Source organism: Pteropus alecto, unplaced genomic scaffold (genome assembly GCF_000325575.1).
Source record: "Pteropus alecto unplaced genomic scaffold, ASM32557v1 scaffold156, whole genome shotgun sequence".
NCBI lineage: Eukaryota > Metazoa > Chordata > Mammalia > Chiroptera > Pteropodidae > Pteropus > Pteropus alecto.
Window position 1 is genome coordinate 5579558 of NW_006437746.1, and position 23811 is coordinate 5603368.

The 23811-nt window shown below is 45.7% G+C and overlaps 1 protein-coding gene and 1 pseudogene across 5 annotated transcripts; one reads left to right on the plus strand and one right to left on the minus strand.

Annotated features, from left to right (window-relative positions):
* Nucleotides 1-3956: 3956 nt before the first annotated feature.
* Nucleotides 3957-23805, minus strand: CDC25A (cell division cycle 25A). 5 transcript variants are annotated; one of them, XM_015591754.2, is made up of 15 exons: nt 23612-23805; nt 22561-22634; nt 21761-21803; nt 21233-21269; nt 20673-20771; nt 18758-18877; nt 16176-16310; nt 15621-15695; nt 14121-14294; nt 10878-10976; nt 9117-9179; nt 8924-9022; nt 8218-8348; nt 6090-6201; nt 3957-5844 (listed from the first exon to the last, which is right to left on the minus strand). In XM_015591754.2, exons 1-15 carry the CDS (start codon nt 23779-23781, stop codon nt 5704-5706), a joined length of 1572 nt encoding a protein of 523 aa, XP_015447240.1. In that variant the 5' UTR covers nt 23782-23805; the 3' UTR covers nt 3957-5703. The 5 variants fall into 5 exon arrangements, with proteins under 5 accessions (XP_015447240.1, XP_006914953.1, XP_024904714.1 ...); XM_006914891.3 differs by having other exon boundaries at nt 20673-20774; XM_025048946.1 differs by lacking the exon at nt 23612-23805 and adding an exon at nt 22973-23526 and having other exon boundaries at nt 20673-20774.
* Nucleotides 9488-9606, plus strand: LOC112482116 (annotated as a pseudogene).
* Nucleotides 23806-23811: the final 6 nt, after the last annotated feature.

The window sequence follows — 23811 nt, forward strand, 5'->3', positions numbered from 1 at the left end:
GGGCAGTCTTTAATTCCTCTCTTCTATTCTTTCCTTCTGGGACTCAGATTTGATGTTAGACCTTCTCATTATGTTCGGTTTCTTCCCACCTCTTTCATATTCTCCTGGTAAGTATGTTAGGTATACGTCTTACTATCGCATTCTAAATAATTTCCTAACATATTTCTCCAGTGCGTTATCTCTTCAGTTGGGTCCTATCTGTTTGACCCATCAATTGAGTTTTAGATTTCAATAATTATATTATTCATTTCTTACAAGAATAAGTGATTTCTGTGGAAAAAGAGGGGCCCTCCCCAGAGGTGTCAGCAAAGGGGAGGGCGGGTGTGTGTGCAGGAATGGAAAGAGTCCTGGATTAGAGAGGGTGGGGAGTTAGCCAAGCCCACCTGTTCTAGATGAGATCTCTGAAGTCCAGAGAAATTATGCGTTTTGCTCAGGGTCACGCAGCTAGTTAGTGGCAGAGCCAGAGTTGGAATGCAGGCTTTCTTAGTTCTTGATTAGTCTACTAATTGGTCAAGACTATCCCAGGGGGAAGGGGCCAGGCATTGAAAGGATTGAGATGGGTCCCACCTTGTGTCATCCAAAATAAGCCATGAATGAAGTGTAAAGACATCCCCCCAAAAAGCTGACGTTTTTCCATGATGACTACTTTGATGTTTGTACTAAAAATATACACTGATAATCCATTCCCAGCTCCCACTTTTTGTTTTCCCTTTTGGTGCCCTTGCTTTGTGGGACACAAAGCAAGCGCTTGGACCAGGTCATTGGGAACTGTAGCCCGAACAAAGAACGGCCATAGCTTCACCTGCACTCAGGGCCTGGCAGGATGCCCTTAAACGCAGCTGGAAGCCAAGGCGGGGTGGCGGGTTCCCACGGAGCCCCCAGCTCTTCCCAGTTACTGGTTCCTACGGAAAAAAAGCTGAAAGGCAGATGCTCCAGGGGGCTCACCTGGGGTACCACCGCCATCTGCTGGCGTACCCCGGCCATAGCAGCAAGCTCAGGCTGGCAACTGTAGAACAAAGGAGGCCTGTGTGTGGAGACGCCCAGCTGGGTCATTTGACATTGCGGGAAGAGCTGAACGGCTCTGTCCATCACCAGAAGGGGCTGCCTTTCTGCAGGGAGTGTGCAAGCAGGGAGCCTGAGACTGGGCTTTACACGACTCCCAGGTTTCATCACTTGGAAATCAGAATGGCCAAGGTCTTAAGATCTTGGAATCCTCAAGGGAATCCCTACTCCTAACTCTGCTGCCTGGTCACAGTCACACAGAGGCTGAGAACTGCTGAAGGTCAGCCAGCTCGTCCCAGCTCGTCCCAGCCCCTCCGCTGTTACCGCCTCCCTCCCTAGCCATCCTTCCCTATGGCTCATCCACCCCCACCCCTGTGGGCAGCCTTTGTTCACCAAGGTCATCAGTGACATTCCAGCCAGGGCAGGAGAGCTTTTCTTTCTCTCTTTAGTCCTGCTGTGATTGTGGCTCCACTGTCTCCCTGTCCCTGCTCTGTGTGTTGACTTCCTGCCCAACGCTCTGCTTCTCCCCCGGTCCCTGCTGTGACCTGGGACCTCTCTATAGCTGTCCCTTTAACTGCCATTTGGATGCTTGGGGCAAGATGCTGTCATCAAGCCTGGTATTTCTCTGGAGCACCCCTCACATTCATCCCTGACCACCCAGGCATCGGGGTAGTTCGCTGCCCGGTCCACCCACCCTGTCTACACAGGGGCTCAGCACTGCAGCATCCCCCTTAAAATATTTGGTTGTGAAATCATTTAATACTAACAGAAAGTTGCAAGAATAGTACAAAGAACACCCTTATACCCTTTACCAAGTCATTAATTTTTAACATTTGTCCCATTTTTTACCTCTTTAGTCTCAGACATTTTTAAAATTATTAAACCATTTGGAAGTACATTACGTAAGCCCTTAACCTTGACTTCAGTGCTTTATTTCCTGAGAATAAGGATATCCTCATTCTTCTTAGAGAATTATCAAATTCAGAAAATTAAACATTGAGGCAGCATTTTAGCCTAATCACCAGTCTGTTAATCTGGAACAATTCCTCAGTATCTCTGTCCACTATGATGTTACTGTAAGAAACATCCAGTTTTGAGTCAAAACTGATGACGTTGCTGGGAAGATCTCAGATGCTCCAAAGAATAAGTTTTGCAGCTTCTTTTATGCACTCAAAATTAAGGGAAGATAAGCTTACAGGGAGGTGAGAGAAAGCAAGGTGGGGGATTGGACTGCAGGACAGTTAACATTAGGGGCTCTCTAGAGAATGGTGACGCCTTTTGACGGGTATTACACATTTCAAGGGTGTGTTAACCTAGAAGCCAAGGACAATGGACAGGACTAGCTTGAAAACCTCTCGCTAAAGTAATTATAGGCCTGGGGTGTGACGACCTACCATGACCTGCCCAGTTAGGAATCTGTGACTTGTTACAGCGCTTTTTCATCCAGAATGTTTGAAGTTCTCTATGATCAACTAGTGATCTTGTAGAAATCATAAATATACTTGTGTGATATATGTGAAATAATCCTAATTGCAAAAATGAATATTTGGTCTCGGTATAGTTTTTTTAAATAAAAAGTAAGATTTATTGAAAGTACACTTTAGGAGGCGGGCCACGCTAGGGAAGGCTGCGGCCCTGTGGAATTTGGTAAGTGAAGAGATAAGACAGTACGCCCCAAAGGGAGGAGCTGTAACCTTGGTAGAGGTTCTTTATACATGAACTAGAAAGGTGCTGTGTCATATTAAATAATTTGGATAAAAGATGAGTTCACGGAAACTAGTACATGGTACAGAAATAGAGGTTGAAGAATTTAAGATTTTATCCGGAAAGAAAAAAAAGCAGTATATCTAAATCAATGTTTTATATGTGCTTTTAAATATGTACAGATAATATTACAAGTAGACATTTGGCTATTTCCACCATAAAACCTAATTTATGTGGTCAGATTAATCAAAACAATCTTCTCATTAGGAACAGGGAATCTTGTCTTTGGGAAGGTACTCTAATATGGGATGGATTTGATAAGAGTACAGCCATGTATGTCAAGTGTAATTGAAAAATAAAATTTAAAAAGCACTTTCAAAAATAATAGTGTGACAAATGTTGAGTAGAGGGTTGGATGGGGCTGCTCACACATGCAGTGTCTCTGGGTTAAAAAACCATCCGGGAGGAGAAATAGGATGCTAGGTGAGAGCTAGATAGAGTGCCCTTGCTACTCTGGACATGTTCTCTCCAAGTCTTCAGGACAGAAACATGTTGACAGTAACACTCACTGCAGATGGGTGTTACGGGGAACTTCCTTTCCTCATATAATTCTTCTTTCAAAGCTGGAATGATGCCTCTATTATAGATGCAAATCAGAAGGGAACATGTCTAAAGGAAGCTTGACTTCAGTTGGGACCACAAGTGAAACATTTCAGATTTTAGCATTAGCTATGTCTATAGAAAATTTAAAATATATATATAAAGACACAAGTTATTTTCTATCCCAGGTGCCACTCTATTTTGTGATAGACTTTTGCTCCAGCGTTCATCCATTTTGGCAATAACCCCCAGCTTCACACTTCCAAGTTTCCTCGGCTGTGTGGGCCCATGACTTACCGACAGCTGTCCTATCTCATGCTGTAGAATCCTCTGGCTCCTTGGGAACACAATCTAAACTCTTATCTCCTTTGGCCAGTTGCTTAATCCATATGCATGAACAGATTGTGAGGGAATGTCAGTGGTTGAGGCAAGTTTCTACTGTCCCTATTTCATCATGCAAATCAATCTGAATGTAAGTTTGTGATAACTGGAAATCAGAGCAATAACTAGAAGTCATTCCAGCCACCCCTGAGGCCTTTGGCCTCTTGAGGAAGGTGGCTGCTCCAGCCACTGGTTTTAGTCAAGCATGGTCCCACAACCTTAAAGGGAAACATAATTCTCATTGAATCTATCAAGAATTAGGCAGAGCATGGGTTCAAGATTGTTTTTATTTTCAAAGCCTGCAACAGTTGGTTAGCAATGCTAGTTAAACTGGTATAATCTGAAGGCCATTCCACCTCCCTTTTCAGGCCCAACAAACAGAATTCCTGCAAACAAGATTAGAGACCAACTGAGATGAGTCTCACTGTGTGGGGACGGTCTTCTCCCTCTCCCCTCCTGTTCCCTATTCCCCACATACTTTTTCTAACAAGATTGTTTTATAGCCAAATGCAACTCAAACCCATTAACACAGCAACCAGTCATCTCCAGTATCACTGGTTCCCTCCCCATCCCCAGAATAGGAAGCCGAGGCAAGAGGGGAAACTGACTCTTGTGTATAAGACAAACTTGGCTTCCACTCCCCAAAATGGAGCAAAGATGGCGAGGAGGCCGGTGCCTGAAGGTGGGGATGAGTGGGAACCAAACAGGCTTGTCCAGAGTCAATCAAGTCAGCCCCAGCTCCTTGAGTGGGAGGTGTTCCTTTGAGACCCCTACTTCCATGGGGTTAGGTGAGGAGGCAACTGGTGATGCTCCATCACTCCCTGTCCCTCAAATCAAAACATGATAAACTCAGTTTTACCTTCAAAATCCACCACACTGCCTCCTGAGAAACACATTCCACAGTCCTCTATGCTGGTGCCCGCCCCCTTGATGCCCAGGGCTCCTGGCCCTTCTCCCCAGCCTTGGATGGGCCAGCCAACACTGATTTGATACTCTTTGACTCATAAAAAGACTATTTTTTTTGGAAATTAAGTTATCAAAGAGTAGAAGGAAGTTATCAAAGTAATAGAAGGAAGATACTCAGTGTGTACTCCCCTCCCCCATCCCACAGAGCCCACCCATCCCTGCCCCCCCATTCTGGGATACCTACACTACCACAGCCCAACACTGACCTGGGGGTGGCCCCATGGAAGCTGCCAGAAGTGCTTTCCTGACTGTGACTCCTATACAAGCCAACATCACAGGGAATTGGGGTGAGGAAGAGCAGGGTCACCCCCCCAAATAGATTTCACCGGCCTTTGAGGTAGGTTTGGGAGGTTTAGCTTATGTCCTGGGGCCAAGGCCGAGTCCGGTGCCTGCTCCCACCAGTACCCCAGGCTGTGGCTTTAAACAGCAGAGCCTCCTGGGGTGACAGAGCTCCCAGTTCTGTCCCACGACTTCACAGGTTCGCCTCTTCTCCCCACTCCCTTTTTAAATTAAAAGCAGAGGTAGTCCTTGGGATAAAACCCTATCTGGAGTGGCAGTATTATGACCCATCGCAGCAGTTAAATAAGTCTCCAGGAGTTAAAAAAAAAAAAAATAAAGTGATTGATGAGGTTGAATAAATTAAAGATATGGGTTATCCCACAAAGACCGTTTCCTTCCTGGGCTGTCTTTGGTATTTGGCCAGCAGCATTTCCTTTTGTGTTTCTTCTCTCCACGCCTAGTCTCCTGCCCCTCCCCTCATGAGGGGACAGTGCCCAATAAGGCCCTAGATGGTCCCTTCCAGCTGTGGGGAGAAGGAGCCAGAACGTCTTGACTTGGTGCTCAGAACTGTGCCGTGCCGTATGTGACAGCCTTGGCAGACTGTCCTGGTACAGGGACGGAAGAGGCGTAGCCAGCAGGATGCTATGGGCTCCAGCCCAGGGAGTGTGGCAGGTAGGTTTCAGGCAGGAAGCCCCAGGCCCTCTCCAAATGTCACCTAGCTGGCCCCTTTGCTCCAGTCTCTCTGCAGCGGCGGGGAGGGTCGCGCTGCGCTCAGAGCTTCTTCAGGCGGCTGTACATCTCCCTCTTGCTCTTCTCCCCGGCCCAGGTCCGGCTCTTCGTGCGGAACTTCTTCAGATCTTCTTTAAAGTCCTCGTGGTGCATGGGCCGGTAGCTGGGGGGCTCACAGTGAGACTGGGGGACAAGGGCAAGTGAGGTCAGGGTGCCTCTGCTCACTCCTGTTCCTGCTCCCCGCCCCTGCCCAGGGCTTCGAGGCTGGGACCGGCAACACAGAACTGGTCAGCAGCTCCTAGGGCCCCTCTTGCGCAGGGCAAATCCCCGGATCCCCGGACCCCCGGCAAAAATAGTCACAGCCACCAGGCAGATCCAGCTGGCCATCCCAGGCCAGGGGTGGTCATGCTCTCCAGAGCCCCTCTTACCTGGCATTTCAGGAAGAACTCCTTGTATCCGCCCTTCAGGACATACAGCTCAGGGTAGTGGAGTTTGGGGTACTCGTTACCAAGCCGATCCCTCTCCCTCACGTAGCGGCACCTGTAAAAGAGGCCACAGCGAGGTGAGCCCTGTGCGGACACGCGGGGAGAGTGGCCGGAGGACGCCCTGCACGGGCCTTCCCAGCTCAATCCTGGGAACAGCAGCGCGGCCTGGCGAGGTCCTGGCCACATGCGGCCTTTAAAAAGTGTCATTGCGTTGTAATGGAAGGCAGATGGTCTCTTCTCCAAATTTCCTTTTCCAGGTTAAACAGCCCTAGCATCTGACCCTTGGGTTCACAGTGTCCTCCCGGCCACCGCCTGCATTTCATCTGTGGTGATGGCCTCGAACAGCTTCCCACTCATTCTCCACCCTCACCACCTTCCCAGCCCTCTCTCCCTCGCTCCCCGTCGGAGGGGGCTCCTCCTTCCTGTGGCTTCTCCATAGGCCGAGCACGTTCCTGCCTAGGGCACCTACTTGCAGCATATGCCTGGGATGAATATTGAATGTTCTTCCTTGATGTCCTCACCTGGCTGGTGGCTCCTTACTGCCCAATCCTGGGTACAAGAGCCAAAGGGCTCAAAGGGGCCTACACCTTGTCACCCCCACTCCCTGTACTCTCCCCTCACGCTCCGCTCCAGGCACTGTGTTCTCCCCTTGCTGCTCCTCCAACCTGCCAGGCAGCTCCCGCTTCCGGTCATATTTTTCTCAGAAGCATCTTCTAACACATTGCACACTACACATCTGTGATGCTGGCCTGCCGCCTGCCTATTCTGAAACGTACGCTCCTTGAAGGCAGGGGTCTCAGTCTGTTTTGTCCACTGCCATTCTCCCTGGTACCTGGAACACTGTCTGGCACGTGAGCGGCGACAGGAATACCTGCAGAGGGAATAATTCCACTCACGAATGGACGTGAGGTCTTGCTCAAACCCCATCCCTTTGTGTGACTGTGGTTTTGTATTAATGCAAGGCAAAGTCCTCGTCCTTAGGAGACGGCTGCTGAAGGACTTGGGGAGACACGTGCCAAGTTCCTGTTGCAGCTGTTTGTGTGAATGTGACAAAATATCAGCAATCGAAATAAAACGAAGCACGTGCAGGGATAACCTCTTTTCGAGCTTTGAAATGGTTCAAAATAAAAAGGTAGTACAAGAACATGGCCCCGGGGCCTCTCTTGGACCATCCCAGCTGAAGCTGTTCTCCTTCCTGCCACCGCTCTAACCATCTGCCAGTACTTGTCACAATCGCTCTAACCATCTGCCAGTACTTGTCACAATCGTCTGATGTCACCCTCCTGGGACATCCGTTGTAGCAGCAGGGGGTCCGTCGGTCCTGCTCACTGCTGTACTTTTATTAGGCCAATAGCACCTGACACATTCCAGGCTTGCGGTCCTTTCTGAAAGGACATGGATGATAGCTGGACAGCTGTCTGCCCCCTCCTCTAGCTTTTCAATATCATCAGTCACTTCTGATCATATTTTTCAGCGCCAGTCCTGTGACATCATTAGTGAGAATGTGGAAGATGCTGTTCGAGCATCAGAATATTACTTTAAATCTTCGCTTTTCTGGCATCTGCATATAGAGCAACCACACTGTACCTGAAGGATGTCACCTGAGAACTGTAGCCCCACAGGTAGAACTAAGGACAGTTGGGGGAAAGTGGAAGAGTCATAGTTTAAGTCAATATAAAGGAAGGTTAAATAGTGAGCCATACCGGACAGCAGGACTAACTCAGGAGTGGGGGAGGTGACACAGAGGCCAGATCTCCAGAGGATACTGCACAGGCAATGCTAGCACCACAGACAGGCTGGACTGGAGAAGCCCGCAAGCCCTTCACAACCGAAACCATTAGGTCAAAGCCTATAAACCACGCTCAAGCTGTTTATGACATTAAGTGACTGCTAAGTAGAGAAGAATCTGAGAGAATGTGTTACATGCAAATTTATACTTTCACAAAACTGTGCATTCACATGCCACGTGTGTAAACTAAGGCACGGAAATGATGGACAACAGGGGGCTCCCAAGGCGTGCCACACGCCGCCATGCCCCACAGATACACCCGTTCTGTGTAGCAGCACTCACATGCGAGGGCCTCGCTCTGAAGAAAACTCGCAGTGGAACACCACGATGACGCGCTTGCCGTCGGTAGGTACGATGGGCTTCTTGAGTAAGAAGTCTTCGACCTCCTCTTCCATGTGCAAGTTCACCGCGCCCTGCGAAGGCACCGGAGACCCTTGGCACCCGCCCATCTCACACCTGCAGTGATAATTCTGAGAGGGATCTTTAAAGAGGCACCTCAAATTCTGTTATGACTGCATACTCTCAGTGCTATTTGTGAATCTGGGAAGTCTGAAAAGCCAGGAGACAACGGCAAACACTATGCTGTATTTAAGGTAACTTCTTGCCATATTCCAACACTATTTTATTGGTTAAAGATCGAAATGCATAGGCAGCTACATTCTTCCCAGGAACACCCCTCCCCACCAGGCAGAGCCCTGGCGTGTTCAGGCCTGGCTTAGGAATTGGTGGGCACCGCCTAGAAACCTCCTTGCTGGCGATGGCGTGAGGGCCCGGAGAGGGAGCGCCGGCTGCATGACACGGTCGAGTCCCGCAGGCCAGGGAACAAGCGCACCAGGCGTCACCGTTCCCACAGGGGTCTCTTACTTCTCATAACCAGCGTTTGAACAAAGAAGCGGCCAGGTGTCACCGCCCCCCATTTTAAGTCACAGATGCTGTCTAGGGCACCTTCTATGCCTCCCACGTTCGCGGGGCTCACCAGAACGCATACCTTGATGTGGCCTCCCTCGTATTCATACGGGTATCGGCAGTCGATGATAACAAACTCTTTAATGAGGTTGGCAAATTTGCCATTCAAAACAGATGCCATCTGTGGAGAGAAAGCCCAGGGGAATTGGCTTTGGCTGCCAGGAACAACCAGATTCAAATATTCCACGTGAGGTAGTCTCCAAAGGGTGACTTACAATTTCTGGAGAGATGTATTTTAAATCCTGATGCTTTCCGGCAACTGTATGAAATAGATAACCCTTAAAAAGATATAGAGAGACACTTAGCAAATCTGGAAGCCTATAAACGCTACATTTATACCACTTACCTGCCTGGTAAGAGGCAGCTTTAGAAAAACAAACTTGCCCTTAATATCGAGCATTTAATTTTTACACAAACAGATAAGGTCTATCCTCCCCCATTCCAGCCGTTAAAGCTGAACAGCTTCTCCAAGGTTAGCGAGCTAGCCTGCCAGAGTACGGAAAACTCGGGTAATTCGCTTTCCTCTGCTTTTGTCAGTCCTCAACTCAGCAGCCAGACTGTGAAGAGCAGTGAAAAACTCAGTGAAGTCTATGACCATGTCACCCTGAACAAGCCCGATCCTGTCTGATCTCAGAAGCTAAGCAGGGTCGGGACTGGTTAGTACTTGGATGGGAGACCACCTAGGAAGACCAGATGCTGTAGGTGTAAAAAATAAAAAAAAAATAAGGGATCGTAAGCTGACAAGGTCCTTGCGATCTGTGAAGTCAACCAAGGGTTGCTTTGCCTAAAAAATAAATAAATAAAACTCAGTGGAAAATCCACTTCGCTCATTTACTGAGCACCTACTGTGCCCAGCGTGGTGTTAGGCACTGGAGATGGAAAAAAAGAGACCCGGCCTGGCCTTGAGGGGGAAGACGGAACATCAGCAATGACTCGTTAGGGCAAGTGCCCGGGTCAAGGGCTCACCCACTCCCATGGCCATGTGCAGGGTCATTATGACAAATGTATGGGCTTTGATTCAAATGGAAGGGTTCACAAGAGAGGATACACTCGGGTCTTTGCTTGCTCCTTCCTTTGGACTAGAATTATCCCATTTTTAACCTTATTCTTCCCTGTTCCTTCAAAACCCCGCCCTACTGGCTGAAATATCATAGGCCCAGATCCCATCCGCTGAGATGACACCCTTTCTTTTTCCTGGCCTACTTACACTGTACTGACATCTACTCCAATCTGCCGTGGCTACACGTGGTTCCTGTCTACGTGGTTAGACAGGTCTCACTGACCATGAGTTAAAGTTTTTGAGGGAAGGAATTGGGTCTCATTTTGGAATCTTTGCCTAACATAATAAGCACTAAAAAAACGTTAATTAAATTAATGAATAAAAGATTGGTCTGGTAGCCCTTCACATCATATGTGGCTAGAGGAGCTGCTACTGTCACATTCCCTATCCCACCCTCACAGGTCACAACAGCTCACAGGTGGCCAACTCCTTCCTGTAGGAAATCCCTGTCAGGCCATCAGCAGATCTTCCTTTGGACCCCCTGGAGGCCTTTTCCCTCAAAGGCCATGCTTCTTTGGACAACAGAGAAATTCAGTCTCAACCCTGGACCTTTTAAGATAACCTTGTGATACTCTTGTAGTGAGCTTATAGGTCTATTTATGCTTTTCTGCAATACTATTTTTTATGATCAGAAACACAGTTCCCAGAAACCCTGGCCTTTGGGCTAGAGTCAAGGGGGCTGGTGAGTGGCTTCGTACTTATTAAAACCTCTGATTAGCAACAGTAAGGTCTACAGTCCCACAGAGACTAAGATACATCTGATTATGAGTTTGTTTCCTTATCTTTAAAATTTTCAAACTATGTCCCCTTTGGGGCAGCCCAGGAGCCACCTCAGGGACGGGGAAAGGCTGGGAGCTCTAGGTAACCTGCCAACCCTGCCTCACATAGCCAAAGGTTTGCATCTGCTTGAGATTACCTTGGAGAAGTCTCCTATAAGGTCCCTTGGGTCATTATCCAAAATGTTCTCGATGGTCCCTTTTGTGGACGACACCAGGGATAAAGACTGATGGAGAATCTGTAGCAAATCAAAGGTGGAAACTGAGGCTAGGACTGAACAGGACTTTTAAAAATATTCACCTGGAACGTGTCATGAAAAGATTAAAATGTGTATGCCTATGTTTAACAAATAAAGACTTTTTATATTTTATTGAATTCAGAGAAAAAAATGGGTTACTGACTAGGTCTACTATTATTTCATTGTCTAATTGAATTGCTCTGAAACTAATTTTTCCTTTTTTTTTTAAAAGAAGATTAAAAGTAAGGCAAAGTCTAAAAATGTATTTCTTAGCTCTATTCACTGAGAAGCTCTAGGCGTGCCACGGGCGCCCCTGAAGGGCTGTGTGGTCTCTACATACTATTTTCTGCTAAAATCAGGGCTTTTTGAAGTGATTGACTCCAGGCTGGGACAAGGAAGCTATCAAACCTCTAAGTGCATGTCAAAAGGGCTTATCATGGGAGATAAGAATTTCTTAAGCTCTAAACAAATAAAGATTGATAAATTGAAATACAAGAAAATCTGTGTACCAGAAGAACAATATCAAGTAAAAGAAAAGGCAAGGCTGAGTGGGGAGATATCGATCCAGCCAATAAAACATTTCATTTCTGAATATATACAGTACTCCCACAAAATAGACAACTCAACAGAAAAATGGGCAATCAACTTTGACAAGCAATACAGAGAGGAAAATCTAGGACCAAGAAAGACTATCAGGAAAATTCAAATGAAAACCCCAGACAGCATACACTCACCAGAATGATTAAAATTAAAGGGACAGACAACCCCAAACACCGGGAAAGAAGTGGAAGAAATGGAACTCTCGTACACCGTTGAGTATAACCGCTCTGGAAAACTATTCAGTGTGTACTACCACCGAAGTGACTAGCCTAGTACCAGCATTTCTCCGAGAAATGAAAGTGTACACTTACAAAAAAGGGGGGAAAAAAAGAGAATGTTTTTAGCACAGACCTTATTGGATTCAGATCTGAAGAAAAAGGCATTTAGGAGACAGTTGGAGATGATATTGAGAAAATAAAAAGGAAAACCCCAAGTCTGACAAAAGGAAATGACTCTTCTTAAATATTGATATTCAAACAGGAAGCTTTCTGAAAGGCAATTTGTTGACATGTACACAATGCGAAGGTTCACAAACATTCCTGCCCTTTAATCTTGAATTCCGCTTTTACTTGAAAAAAAATGAAATGTTCATAAAGTATTTGGTACCTACAACAGATGATAAAATATAAGGCACCAGGCCTAGATGTTTTCATGGCTATGCTCTAGCTAATCTTTTAAGACAACTGATATTTACTCAAACTTTTTCATGCTAAAGAAAATAAGGACAGTTTCTCAGTCTCTTTTATAATGCTTAATACTAAAATCGGATATAAGGACAGTATAATGAAGGAAAAACATGTACAAACAAAAGCAATTCTAAGTAAACCAAATACGACACTTCAGGAAACTGGGCTAGTTTTAAAATCAGGAAATCTATGAATAGGTCAAAATATATATAAACAAGTTAACAAAAACAGAGTAACCACAGCTGAGATGTAATAATGTTTTGCAGGCTTCAGTTCATAGAATAAACAGAGTAGGCAATGCAGAGGAGCAGAGGACTTAGGTCCAGAGAACCACGACTAAACTTTAAAGACAGGTCACTCATCCAAAGAAATGTTTAATGGTCAATAAGAAATAACGGAGACGCTGAATCTCCCCAGAGTCAAGAAACAGACATGAGTTACCACTTCCCACACATCAGAACAGCCAGATCTCCTAGGAAGGATACATTTGGTGCTGAGGAGGTTTTGAAGAAATGTATCATTTGTTTCTGGCAGGCATGTGCACCGCTGACTCCTTTTAGAGAACAGAATGAATGCACATAACATATTTACCGAGCGACCCCACTTATTCCCCCAAAAATGAATATGCAAAGATGGTGACTATTGTAGCTATTTATAGTGTTAAAAATCTGGAAACAATCTAAATGTTAATTAACAGAAAAACAGCATATCCATAAGGCCTCTCATGCCGCTTTTAGAAAATAATTTACTTTTGTATACTGACCTACAGGGATGTTCATGATATATTAGTAGACGAAGTTCCAAAATAACATGAAAACAAACCATACAACTACTAGCAGTGCAATTAACTTGGGCAATCAGGCAGAATTAGATATACTGAAATTGACACCAAAGAGGATACATTTTTTTGTGAGTACAGGTAAAGCCTTTATAAGAATTAAACTTTTATTAGGCCACAAAAGGTCTGAATTAAATGAAGGAAATAAAGGAACTAAAATATCTAGAACTAAGTGACAAGGGAAAACACTATGAAGTCGCAAGACAAACTTAAAGTAGTGGGAAACTTAAAAATCTCAATAGATCAGGGGAAGATTAAAAACGAAAGAGTTTAGCATTAGATTCATGAGGCGGGAGATGGCAACACAGCAAATTCAAAGAAATAAGCAGCCCTAAGAAAAGCCTGCTCTGCCAAGCCAGAGGACAAGACAAGGCAAAACTTTTTGACAACATAACACTCTGCTCCAGCCAACACTAAGGGGAAGACCGTGGTCTTACTCCATGCTCCATCAGCAAGGGGGAGAGCTTAGGCTTCTAGCCTTGCCCAGCTGTAATTAAGTGCCCCAATCTCTACTCTACTGCAATAATGTCAGCACAGGTCTAGCAGAGAGCTCAAACTCTCGTTCCCGCCCAGCAGTCCTGAGGCCTGCCTCCACCCTATGTATACCATATGAAACGAGGCTCTAGCTGTGTTGGGGAACCTGATTTCCATCCCCACCTTCCCCGCGGCATCAGAGGATGCCTGCTAAAACAGAAGATTTACATAGACCAGAGTCATCATGATACCCCAAATACACAGATAAGATTGAAAAATCACTCATCACGCCAAGAACCAGGAAAATCTCAACTTGAACAGAAAAAACAATCAACAGAAGCCAACACCATGACACAGATGTTGGAACTGTCCACAAAGGATTGTAAAGTAGCCGTCATAAAAATGCACAAACAGGCAATTACAAACACACTTGAAACAAATGAAAAACAGAAAGCAAGTCTCGGCAAAGAAGAAGAACCCAATGGAAATTTCAGAACAGAGAAACAGTTTCACTCTCTGGAGCAAAAAGGAATCTGCAAAACTAACCTCCTGGGGCTTCTCTGGACTAGCAGCGTCCTGTGGACTGGCCCGAGCCATGCTCTTCCTCCGCTTCGTGCTTCCAGGTGGCGACTCCTCTTGAGATCGTTCTGGTCTTTTCAACACTGACCGCGTGGTGGAGCTACCCGGGGAGGGGGAGTCAAACAGCTTGCAGCGATTACCCTGTGGGGAAAAAAAGAGCCAACTTTCGTTAAAACTTGCTTGCAGGGTTAGAGAATGGACCTAGGACTTCTTGAGATGGATTAAGACCCACCCTAAATGAGGAAACACACTGCCCATTCACCTAGTCCCATCAACTCTTGTAGGGCCCGGCACCTAGTAGATACTAAGTACCTGGTGCTCAATGCATATGTACTGAGCTGGCATTACATGGAGGTGAGGAAAACAATCGGTGCCCTCAAAAAGCTTCCTGTCTACACAGGGTTTTAAGAGTCAGGTAACTGTCACCTTCCAGGTGAGAACACATTTTTGGTTTCCTCTGCCCTGTTATTACATGCACGTTGCTTTAACATCTCAACAGATTTTAAACACATGTGGTACCCTCCAACCTTCCATGCCTTAACTTATCTTTCTGGCTCAAAAATGAGTAGCTACAGTGGCCACCTCCTAGCTCTGCTAAAGTCCTGTAATTCAAGACCGGTTGTTCTTTTTTCTGTATTTAAGAACAAGATCTCTTCAAAAGGAGCCTTTCTGTCCATAGCATCAGGTTTGAGTCTCCTTATTCTACTTGAGTATTCTCTGAATGTGTTCTAGTCTCTCCGTACCCTCCCAAATGTGGAAAGGAAAACATGATAATCCAACATGTTCTCTCCACCCCAACCAGAACAGGGCAGGGTTAACATCTCCTCTTTTGGTTCTGGGCCCGGGGTTGTCCAGTCAGCCCCTGAGTTAGAGTGGCTGTGTCTGTGGCCCTGTCACCGACAGGGCCACCCGCTGGGTTGAGTGGGTGCGGATGGTTCCTGCAGCAAAGGCTTTCTAATCACACGGCTAAGATCACATTCTTTTTGTCAGCTACAAATCATTTGCTCATGACGCTGTCAATTAAAATCTAAGGCAATACCACATCTTATATAGTTTAAGAATAATGGACTCTCTTAAATTCAATTTAGCAGATATGTTCCAGATATTACCCAATAACCTTAAACCCTAAAGGTTTAGAGGCTGGAGTTGTATAGAAAGGACATTAACTGACCAAGAACGGTTGGGATGAACTAGAAATTGTAAAAACAGGAACTGCATGCATATATGTTACCCAGACTTCCTCACACACCAATGAGGACAAAAAACTTGAAAAACACAGTGTGCAGTAACACAAGAAAACACTAGTGACCAGTCAAGGCTCATAGACCCAAAGCCAGACTCTCAAATGAAACAATCTGATTCCTGTGGTGATGTGAGCAGAGGGTCGGTTTTCTGTTTAGTCTAGTCCACTCTGTCCCAGAGGCCCAGTTACTCTAGGCTCCCTCCAGGCACACTGGAACTACTTACAAGGTTCGTAGTTTTTCTCATGACCAGGGGAGCTGTCCAGAGGCTCGCCATGCAGGATGGGGTCTCTTCATCATTCTAAAGAAAGAAAAACGGTTACAAAGATTTAAACGCTTTAGGTGTGATTTTGCCTGAAGAACACCAGACAGGCCTGGACAGGAAGTATCTCATGTCTGCCCCTCTTCCCCACTCCCCAACATTTTAAGGTCCAAAGAGAAACACATTTTATCGTTCAGTTATCTGAACACAGCTAAAAGCACCCCCCACCCCGTATGGGAGGAGGGATCCAGTCTCTTCAGTTTTAGGCCATGTGACTACCAGTCGACCAAAGTTTCACATCTCTTGCACAAAAATAGACAGTGAGCTCCTTTGGGGTAAGAAGGATTGTATCGGTGTCTTCTCTTGAAGTCCTCCACAGGATTTAAATGGGCTATAAAGTCTCAGCAAACAAACAAAATTATCAGCCAACTCAAGTCCTGGGGAATCACTGTACTTTCTCACATGACTTCTCTCGGGGTATCAGTGGAATGGATAGGAACACACACACACACACAGTACCTTCAAATTCTCTCCATCGAGAAGGTCCATGAAGCCATCATCCTCATCAGACAAAGTGGCAGTCACAGGTGACTGGGGCATAAAGAGAGGAATGAAATTTCCTGGTTCACGACTATCTCTTTCATTTGAGGAAAGCTGCAAGACAGAATTCATGGCTTGTTAATAAATGATCAGCTTTACTTTCTTTGGATGTGTCACTAGTTTTTATGAGGAAAACATACTATATTTGTTATAAGAAGTAAAATTTTAGCAGCTACTAATCAAAGGAATATGAATCTCAAGGCTATAAATGGTCTGATCTCCACACACAGTCCTGAGTCATGTCAGGCCAAGTAGCCTTCACAAAGAACTCTTTCCAGAAGCAATTCACCTTACAGTGGCATCTGGGGGTAGCCTCTTGTGAAAGACAGGTTTGTTTTGTCAGAGGACAGATCAACATTAGGGTTGAGACAACATGATAATCCGCTGAAATGAGGAAGGGTAAGAAGATACAAGTCTCTAGGGAGACCAGAAAATGGCCTAGAGAATGCTTCTGTAGCTCCAGTTCTGACAGAGGGAAATAAAGGGTGTCCTGGTTCTAGAAAAGTCTATCCTAATTCTTTAGACTTGGATTTTAAATGACGGCTGCTCAGTTTTTAACTGAGGAATTACTGTGTGCCAGACACTATGCTATAATCTTCACACATCTAGTCCCATTTAAGTCTCACAACACACTAAGGGCAATTTGTTCTTATTTAACAAATCAGAAAACCAGTGCTTAAGCACAGTTACCGAGATCACACAGCTCACCTGTCTGACTCCAAAACCTAGGCTTTTCTCCCCACTATATTTTCCCTAGGAGACACCATTCCTGGAGTAAAACTGGGGGCATCTCATTAGGCAACCCTATCTTGATTTCTGGGGGGAACCACCATTATAGAACTAGTATACATTTAACATAAAAAGTTAAACCACTCATATATCTACTACCTAGAGATAAATACTGCCAATACAAACATTGCTGATACTTTATCTTTTCCACATGCACTTTCGAAGCCAGAAAAAAAGTTCAGAGATATGTATACATATAAAAAGTTCAGAGTAACAAAGTGGTCCCAACATAAGCCATACAAATATCCTTAAGATCCAAATCCCCTAGGAGTATGGGTGCATTAAGAGGCCCTCAAGCCAGCCCCTTGGTTTTTCTGTGCGGATCACTCATCTAGGAATTCTCTCTGCAGCTGGCCTACTCTGGTTCAGACACTAGCTTTGCATCGCACCATAGAACAAGCTCTGGGCTGTCCTTGATCCTCCACAAGGCACCTGAGCACCCCCTGGGCACGCTGGCAGTTTTCCAGCCAGCAGAACCTAGGGGTAGGTAACTCTATCACAAGGCAACACCCTTCAAATGCGCACATCATGTTATAATATGAGGTTTTGTGACCTGGGTTCTCGGATCCCTAGAAGCAAATGTGCTATAGAAAATGACAGACTAATCTCTGGACTGGATTTAATTCTTTCTACACAAGTCCTACGCCAAGAAGCCATTATGAGGAAAGACAGATGGAGCTTGGAGATTAAAGCAAGGATACAAAAAAAAAAAGCCCTGACATAATCAAAAGCCAAACTGATGAGATTAGCACTGGCTTTCTTTCAGTTTGCACCTAGGGATGACCAAGTGATCACAGGGAATGCTGGCTTCGAGCACACACGCACTCAACATATTTATTTGGGTACTCAGCTCTCAAAGGCTCACTGCGTACTTGAGAATCAGAAGGGTTTGTTAAATCCTGGTCTTCTATTTATCTGTCTCCTTTGGCAAATCACCCAACCTCCCTGACCACACCTTCCCAATCTGTAAAAAGGATAAGTCCGGCTACTTCTCAGGCTTACAAAGATTAAAGCCAAGAAAACATAAAAGTGTTCTGTGCAAATGCTAGACAGCGATGCTGGCTGAACCCACACCTTAGACCACAACTTTCCAGATGTAAGTTCCCAGGAAAACCTGGAAACCAAATGCAATCGTTTTGCTCAAGTTGGGCCTCTCCCGTCTATAGCTGTCAGATCACCAGTAGGAAAAACTTTGGGAGTAATGACAGTCTGCCTGGCAAATAAATAACCACAGGGCACATGGCCCCAAATACCTTCAAGTAGCCCAACTGGCAATGAGTTCATGGAAATCCACAAAAGTTCTTAATAAACCACCTTTGGAAGAAGCCAAGTGCTCTCTCCAAAAATCACTCTGGGAAGTACCTTTTAGCACTCAGATGCATTTGTGAAAGAGCAAGTTTTAAATAAGACACAGAATTCTACCATACGCTTAGGACAATGACCCGGGTCGCTCACTGATCATTTTCCCGGAATTGACCAGGTCAAATATTCCTCACTAAAGCCCAATATTTCAAACATGCCATCTCACTCTCCTTCTGCCTGTGTGCTCTCCAGACACAGCAAAACACCAGAACTGTGACCACCTAGTTTCGAAAGACAAAGTCAAGGTAAAGACAGCAAGAGCTACTGCAGGGTCTTCAACTCCAGGTGAAAGAGGGTGCTTTTAATTCTCTCCCCATCAGGAACCTCCCTACGATCGCCAGAGCACATACCATCCGAGCCGGGGCAGAGTTCTGCCTCTGTGCGAAGAGATCTTTACCCTCCTCAAGTCCATGAGAATGCAGGCAGCCACGAGATGCAGGTCTTATTGGCTTCTTAAACTCAAAGGCTTCCTGCAAGACAGTAGAGTCGAGACATCGTCCACTGTCCACGGAAACCACCTAGAGGGCCTCAGCTACAGTTCAGGTGAGACAGCCAAGGGAGCGGGCACTGGTCACCTCCGTCACTGCCTCCAAACTAAGAGTTTACCCATTTCTAACTCCAGCACTGGACCTGTGTAGCTCAGAATTTCAAAGACTCTGTCAACAGCTAACTTCTAATGCAGCATTTTTTTCTCTCACCACTTTATTTTTCCTAACGCATTTCTGCCAAGTACACAAAACACTGAGTTATAAGCTAAGTCAACAACTTTCTAAAATCTAAAAGAAAGTCATTTCAATATGACTCTGAGCAGGATCCACCACTTTTCACTCTAGATTTATGTCTGAAGGCTTTATATTTTCTACCTTATTCCTAGGAGAGAATTCATTTCCACTTAAAATTATTGTATCCCATACTCAAAGCCATGGGAAAAACACTACCGGTTTACTCAACATGGACGAACCTCACATAATGCTGAATGAAAGATCAGAAGTGATAGCATATGCACTGTATGATTCCATTTACTTAAAGTTTAAAAGTACTCATAATCCCCCTACCCTAAAATATCCATGTAAGAACTTGGTATTAAGTGCTCAGAGCAGTAACGGCTAATATCAAAGTATTTATGTGCCAACACAGTACTAAGTATATTCTATGTATTAGCCCATCAACCACCAACTACAACCAATCATCCTCATTTTACAGATGAAGAAACTAGGCCTTCTAGGTTACATGATTTCCTAAAGATCTGGCTTCCTAGCCAGACAGGACAACCCCAGAGTGAGAGCTCTCCAACCTATGCCATTTCCCCTCCAGAACGGAGCTCAGAGCAGGCAACCCTATGAGAAGCCAAGTTTGGGAGGGATGAGAGTGGGGACCAAGCTGGCATGGGTACAGCTCTGGACTGTTCTTTGGTAAAAAAGACTACACAGAGGTTGACACAGTCTTCCGAGCACTCAAGGCAGGAACTCATCTCTGTATTCTCCCTTGGAACATCTTGCAATTTGCCAGAGGAATCACTGGGAGAGTTCATGGAGGCGCCATACTAAGTCTGGAAGATTATAAGGCTTAGGAATTTTAGTAGGAAATGGAAAAGGGGAGAAAATATATATGCAAATATATATAAAAAGATTAGAATAGTTGAGCTAATTCATTTAACTATTTTGAATGCCTGCCCTGTACAAGGCACTCTGCCAGCTATGAGAGAAAAGCCAGGCCAGGGTGTTCTTAGACTTTTGGGTGGACAACCACAGGCTCACCCTCAAAGCTACCATTTCAGTTACTCAAATTCCCTGGGACTTGTTGGCTCTGTTCTTTCAAATACTGTCAAGCAGCCTTTGCCTAAGCTTACAATTCAGCCCAAGGTCAGCACAAAGAAGAAAGGAAGGCCTGGGCAGACCCTTCCAGATAAATTATTCGTGAATATAATTACTCCTAAGAGCTACCATCTGTGCAGCTGCTACCTGCCAGGAATCATATGAAATCCTTTGTCTACATTATCTCATTTAATTCCCACAACAGAGCTGCTAGATACTGCTGTTCCTATTTTACCGGGAAAAAAAAAAAAACACCTAAAAAAGAGAAAAAAACTGGCCAAGGTCACACAGCTAGTAAGCAGCAGGATTCAAATCCAAGTTTCTCTGACTCCAAAGACCACCATGACTTTGGTGAAAGTTTAGGCTCCCAGAAAGCAGCCTAGCCACTTCTCTGTAAGCCAATGACACTTGTGGGTTTTATCTCTGCCAGCTACATTAATGCCACACTCACGTTTTCCTTGTTCTCATCCTGGTCCATCAGCTGAAAGACATCATGGTCAAGAGAATCAGAATGGCTCCTCTTCAGAGCCGGGCTACACCCCAGGAGCTTCTGCTGTCAAAGTGAAGAAAGGAATTAGGGTACACAAATGAAAATCCAATGGCAACTCAGTTCTCAAAAGAAAAAGAAATAGAGAGGGGCCTAGCAATTCACACAGTGCAGTAAGTGTGGCCAGTGTTCAACCTTGTCAGGACACAGGACATAAGTTCCCGCTATGTGGCTTTACACCTAACCCCACAAGGCCTATGGTCCCTAGCAGGGATTTAGGGCTGCCAACTCCCCCTACCAAATAACATTATTTGCATAAAAAGAACCCCTCCTGGTTTGATAAAACTCTGATAATTAGAGATGGTGGGAAAAACCCTCAGGAGGCAGTTATTGAAGCTTTAGGAGCATGACTGCTTATGAAACTTAAGGCAAAGCAGTCTTCATTGCCTACCTAAAGGTCTACTATCAAGGTCACACTGGTAGCTAAGGGGCAAATAAGAGGTATTAGTTCAAAATGAACTTACAGGTAGGCAATTTATTCTCCTCATGGGATTATCAAGGCTGCAACAAAATCAGAAGGTAAACAATGAGAATAAAGCAGATAAAGAGGTAGTCACATCGGAAGATGCATTGTGTCTCACCTATAGTTTGAAGGGTAGTCAAACATTCCCATTTTAGGCAAGATGGAAGAACAGCTTTTTGATGCTGTCCTATTCTCACAAGCACCCCCAACGCTGGGCTTCACGGTGAAAACAACAAACCCAGGTGTTGTCTTAAAATACATTCTCTTAAGGCTATGACATCAGCGGTTGGGGCAAGAGCTTGGGTGAGACTCAAATACAACACCAAATTACAGCTAAAATAAAGGAAAGAAAGTTCTGAAAGCTGCTGACACAAACTACTCATTCTCAAAAGGGACCAGACTGCTTATAGGATCCAGTTTTACGAGGGACCACTAAATCCAGAGCTCCAGTCCGGGGCATGATGAATTTCATTTAAAAAATTAAGAGTATTTTTCTAAGCACAAACATTTAAAAGCAGTGAATACATACTTTTCTTTACTATCCAAGGGCCCAGGAGAATCCAGACAGAAGCCTGTGAGAAATAAAAACATCTTTCACAAAATAATACACGAAACACCATTTTGTTATTAAAATAAGTAAGAATGCTAGTACTTTTTCTTTAAGCCAGTCAATAGACTTATGGCTTTGATGATATGCCAGAATTGAAGTCGAGTCTCTATGTGATTGTCAAAAACTTAATATCTGCACAAGTCTTAACATTTTCATGGTATATCTACTAACCCCCCTTTACTACTTGGCAAATACGATGAAGACAAACAGGATTTGAGAATAGAAACTGAATTAAACAGACTTGCTTGGTCATTTAGACAGAGGTTACCCAGTAACTTTCTGTGAGTTCTACCCATGGAAAGAATAGGGAATCCCAGTTTCCGGATATAGTTTTGATTTCAAATATTTTATCTTGTCCGATTATATGCATAATTTGGGGGTTTGGAAAATACAATTACGCCATATGACCAGCCAGTTTAAGTATTTATTGCCTTCCCCAAAGTAACGCCAAGAAAGGTGCTCATCTTACCAAAGGCAGTAAGGTGGAGGAGACTGCTTAGCACCACCCAGACCCACCAGTGCCTGCCTAGCATCCATCCACCTTTCCTCCCTGCTATCTAGATAACCGGACAGGAAGGTAGGTGTTCGCTCCTGACTCATGTGGTCCCTTGCCACATGCCACAAAAAGTTTCTGAGTGAAAGCACATGTTTCGGCAAATTCCAAATATCGCTCCCGACACAGCAGACACATGATAAACATGGAGGACTTAAAACAATACCTGAATCGGTTGACTCGGAGGAGCCCACTCTCTGCAGACTGTTGTTTCTCACCTCCAGTGACTGTTCATACTCGCTGAAACCAAGAGAAATAATTCTGTTTATAGGACATAACTAAAAGGTTACATACAAGAGACAGGCTGCCACTTATGATCGTTACTTCTAGACCACACTACAGAACACCATGCTGCCACAACAGCCAGCTAGCACTTAAGTGTTAGAGATGAGAAGGGAGTGGGGTGGTAGGCACTGGCCTGGGTCGCATGATAGGATAGGATGACGGTGATGAATGTTGGAGTATTTCCTGAAATGGGAGCATGTGCTCTAGGTACAGTGCTAGCAGCAGGGATGAAAAATGAATAGGACAAGTTCCTGCTTTTCAGAGGCTGGAAAATCTACACCACATGTACTTACTTAGAAAACAGGATGTCCAAGATTGAAGGAAAAGCAGCTTCACCACAAACACTGTGGGATGCATTTTTTGCTATGAAGAGAAGTCCAGGGAGCTTTTGGGTATGGAAAGCTGGGTAAAAAGGCCTGGCCTGAGGAATGCATCGCGGTGGACATCACGAATGTGCACAGGGCGAGGGGCTGCGCTGATTTTGCACAAACCCCAGGAAAGAAAATGCCATGTCCCTTTGTTGAGAAGGAACAAAGCTCACAGGAAACTAGATCCTGCGAGGTGGTTAAGCGAAGGGTGGAAGCGAGCGCCTAGGAGGGCCCGCTCTGCCCCGTGGGGGTCGATCTCAAAGAACTTCCTGGGATAGAGACAGAAGAGTACAGGGCAATCCGAAAGGGGTGGCGAAGGTGGGGAGCCCGGGACGCCCCCACCCCCTACCGGGCCTGGCTCGGGGCTGAGGGCAGCCCTGGAGAGTCCGAACGGCCTCTCCCGCCCAACATTCCGCCTGGGGGGGAGGGTGCACATGGCGAGCCCCCGCCAGGCGGGGCCGCTCCCAAGCGGCGGAGAGGTCTGGCCCTTCTCGCGGCCTGATCACCCCGAAAGTGGTCTGGGAGGTCAGCGGCCTGCGGCACCGCTCGTCTACCCCTCCTCACCTGCCCAGCCCCTGCAGTTGATCCATGGTGACCGTCAGGTTGGTGACAGGCGACAGGCCCCCGGCGGCTGGCGCGCCGAACAGCGCCTTCACGACGGGCTGTGGCGCAGGAGAGGGGCTGCAGGCGAAGAGCAGGCGGCGGCGGTGCGAGGGCTCCGGGCCCAGTTCCATGGCTGCGCCCGGCCTCCCTGGGCTCCCGCT

Coding starts and splice junctions, on each gene's coding strand:
- CDC25A (XM_006914891.3), bottom strand. CDS start 23,781: ATGGAACTGGGCCCGGAGCCCTCGCACCGCCGCCGCCTGCTCTTCGCC. Junction 21,804..22,560: donor CTCCGAGTCAACCGATTCAG/GTATTGTTTTAA, acceptor TATTTCTCACAG/GCTTCTGTCTGGATTCTCCT. Junction 18,878..20,672: donor AGGATGAGAACAAGGAAAAC/GTGAGTGTGGCA, acceptor ACTGTCTTGCAG/GAAGCCTTTGAGTTTAAGAA.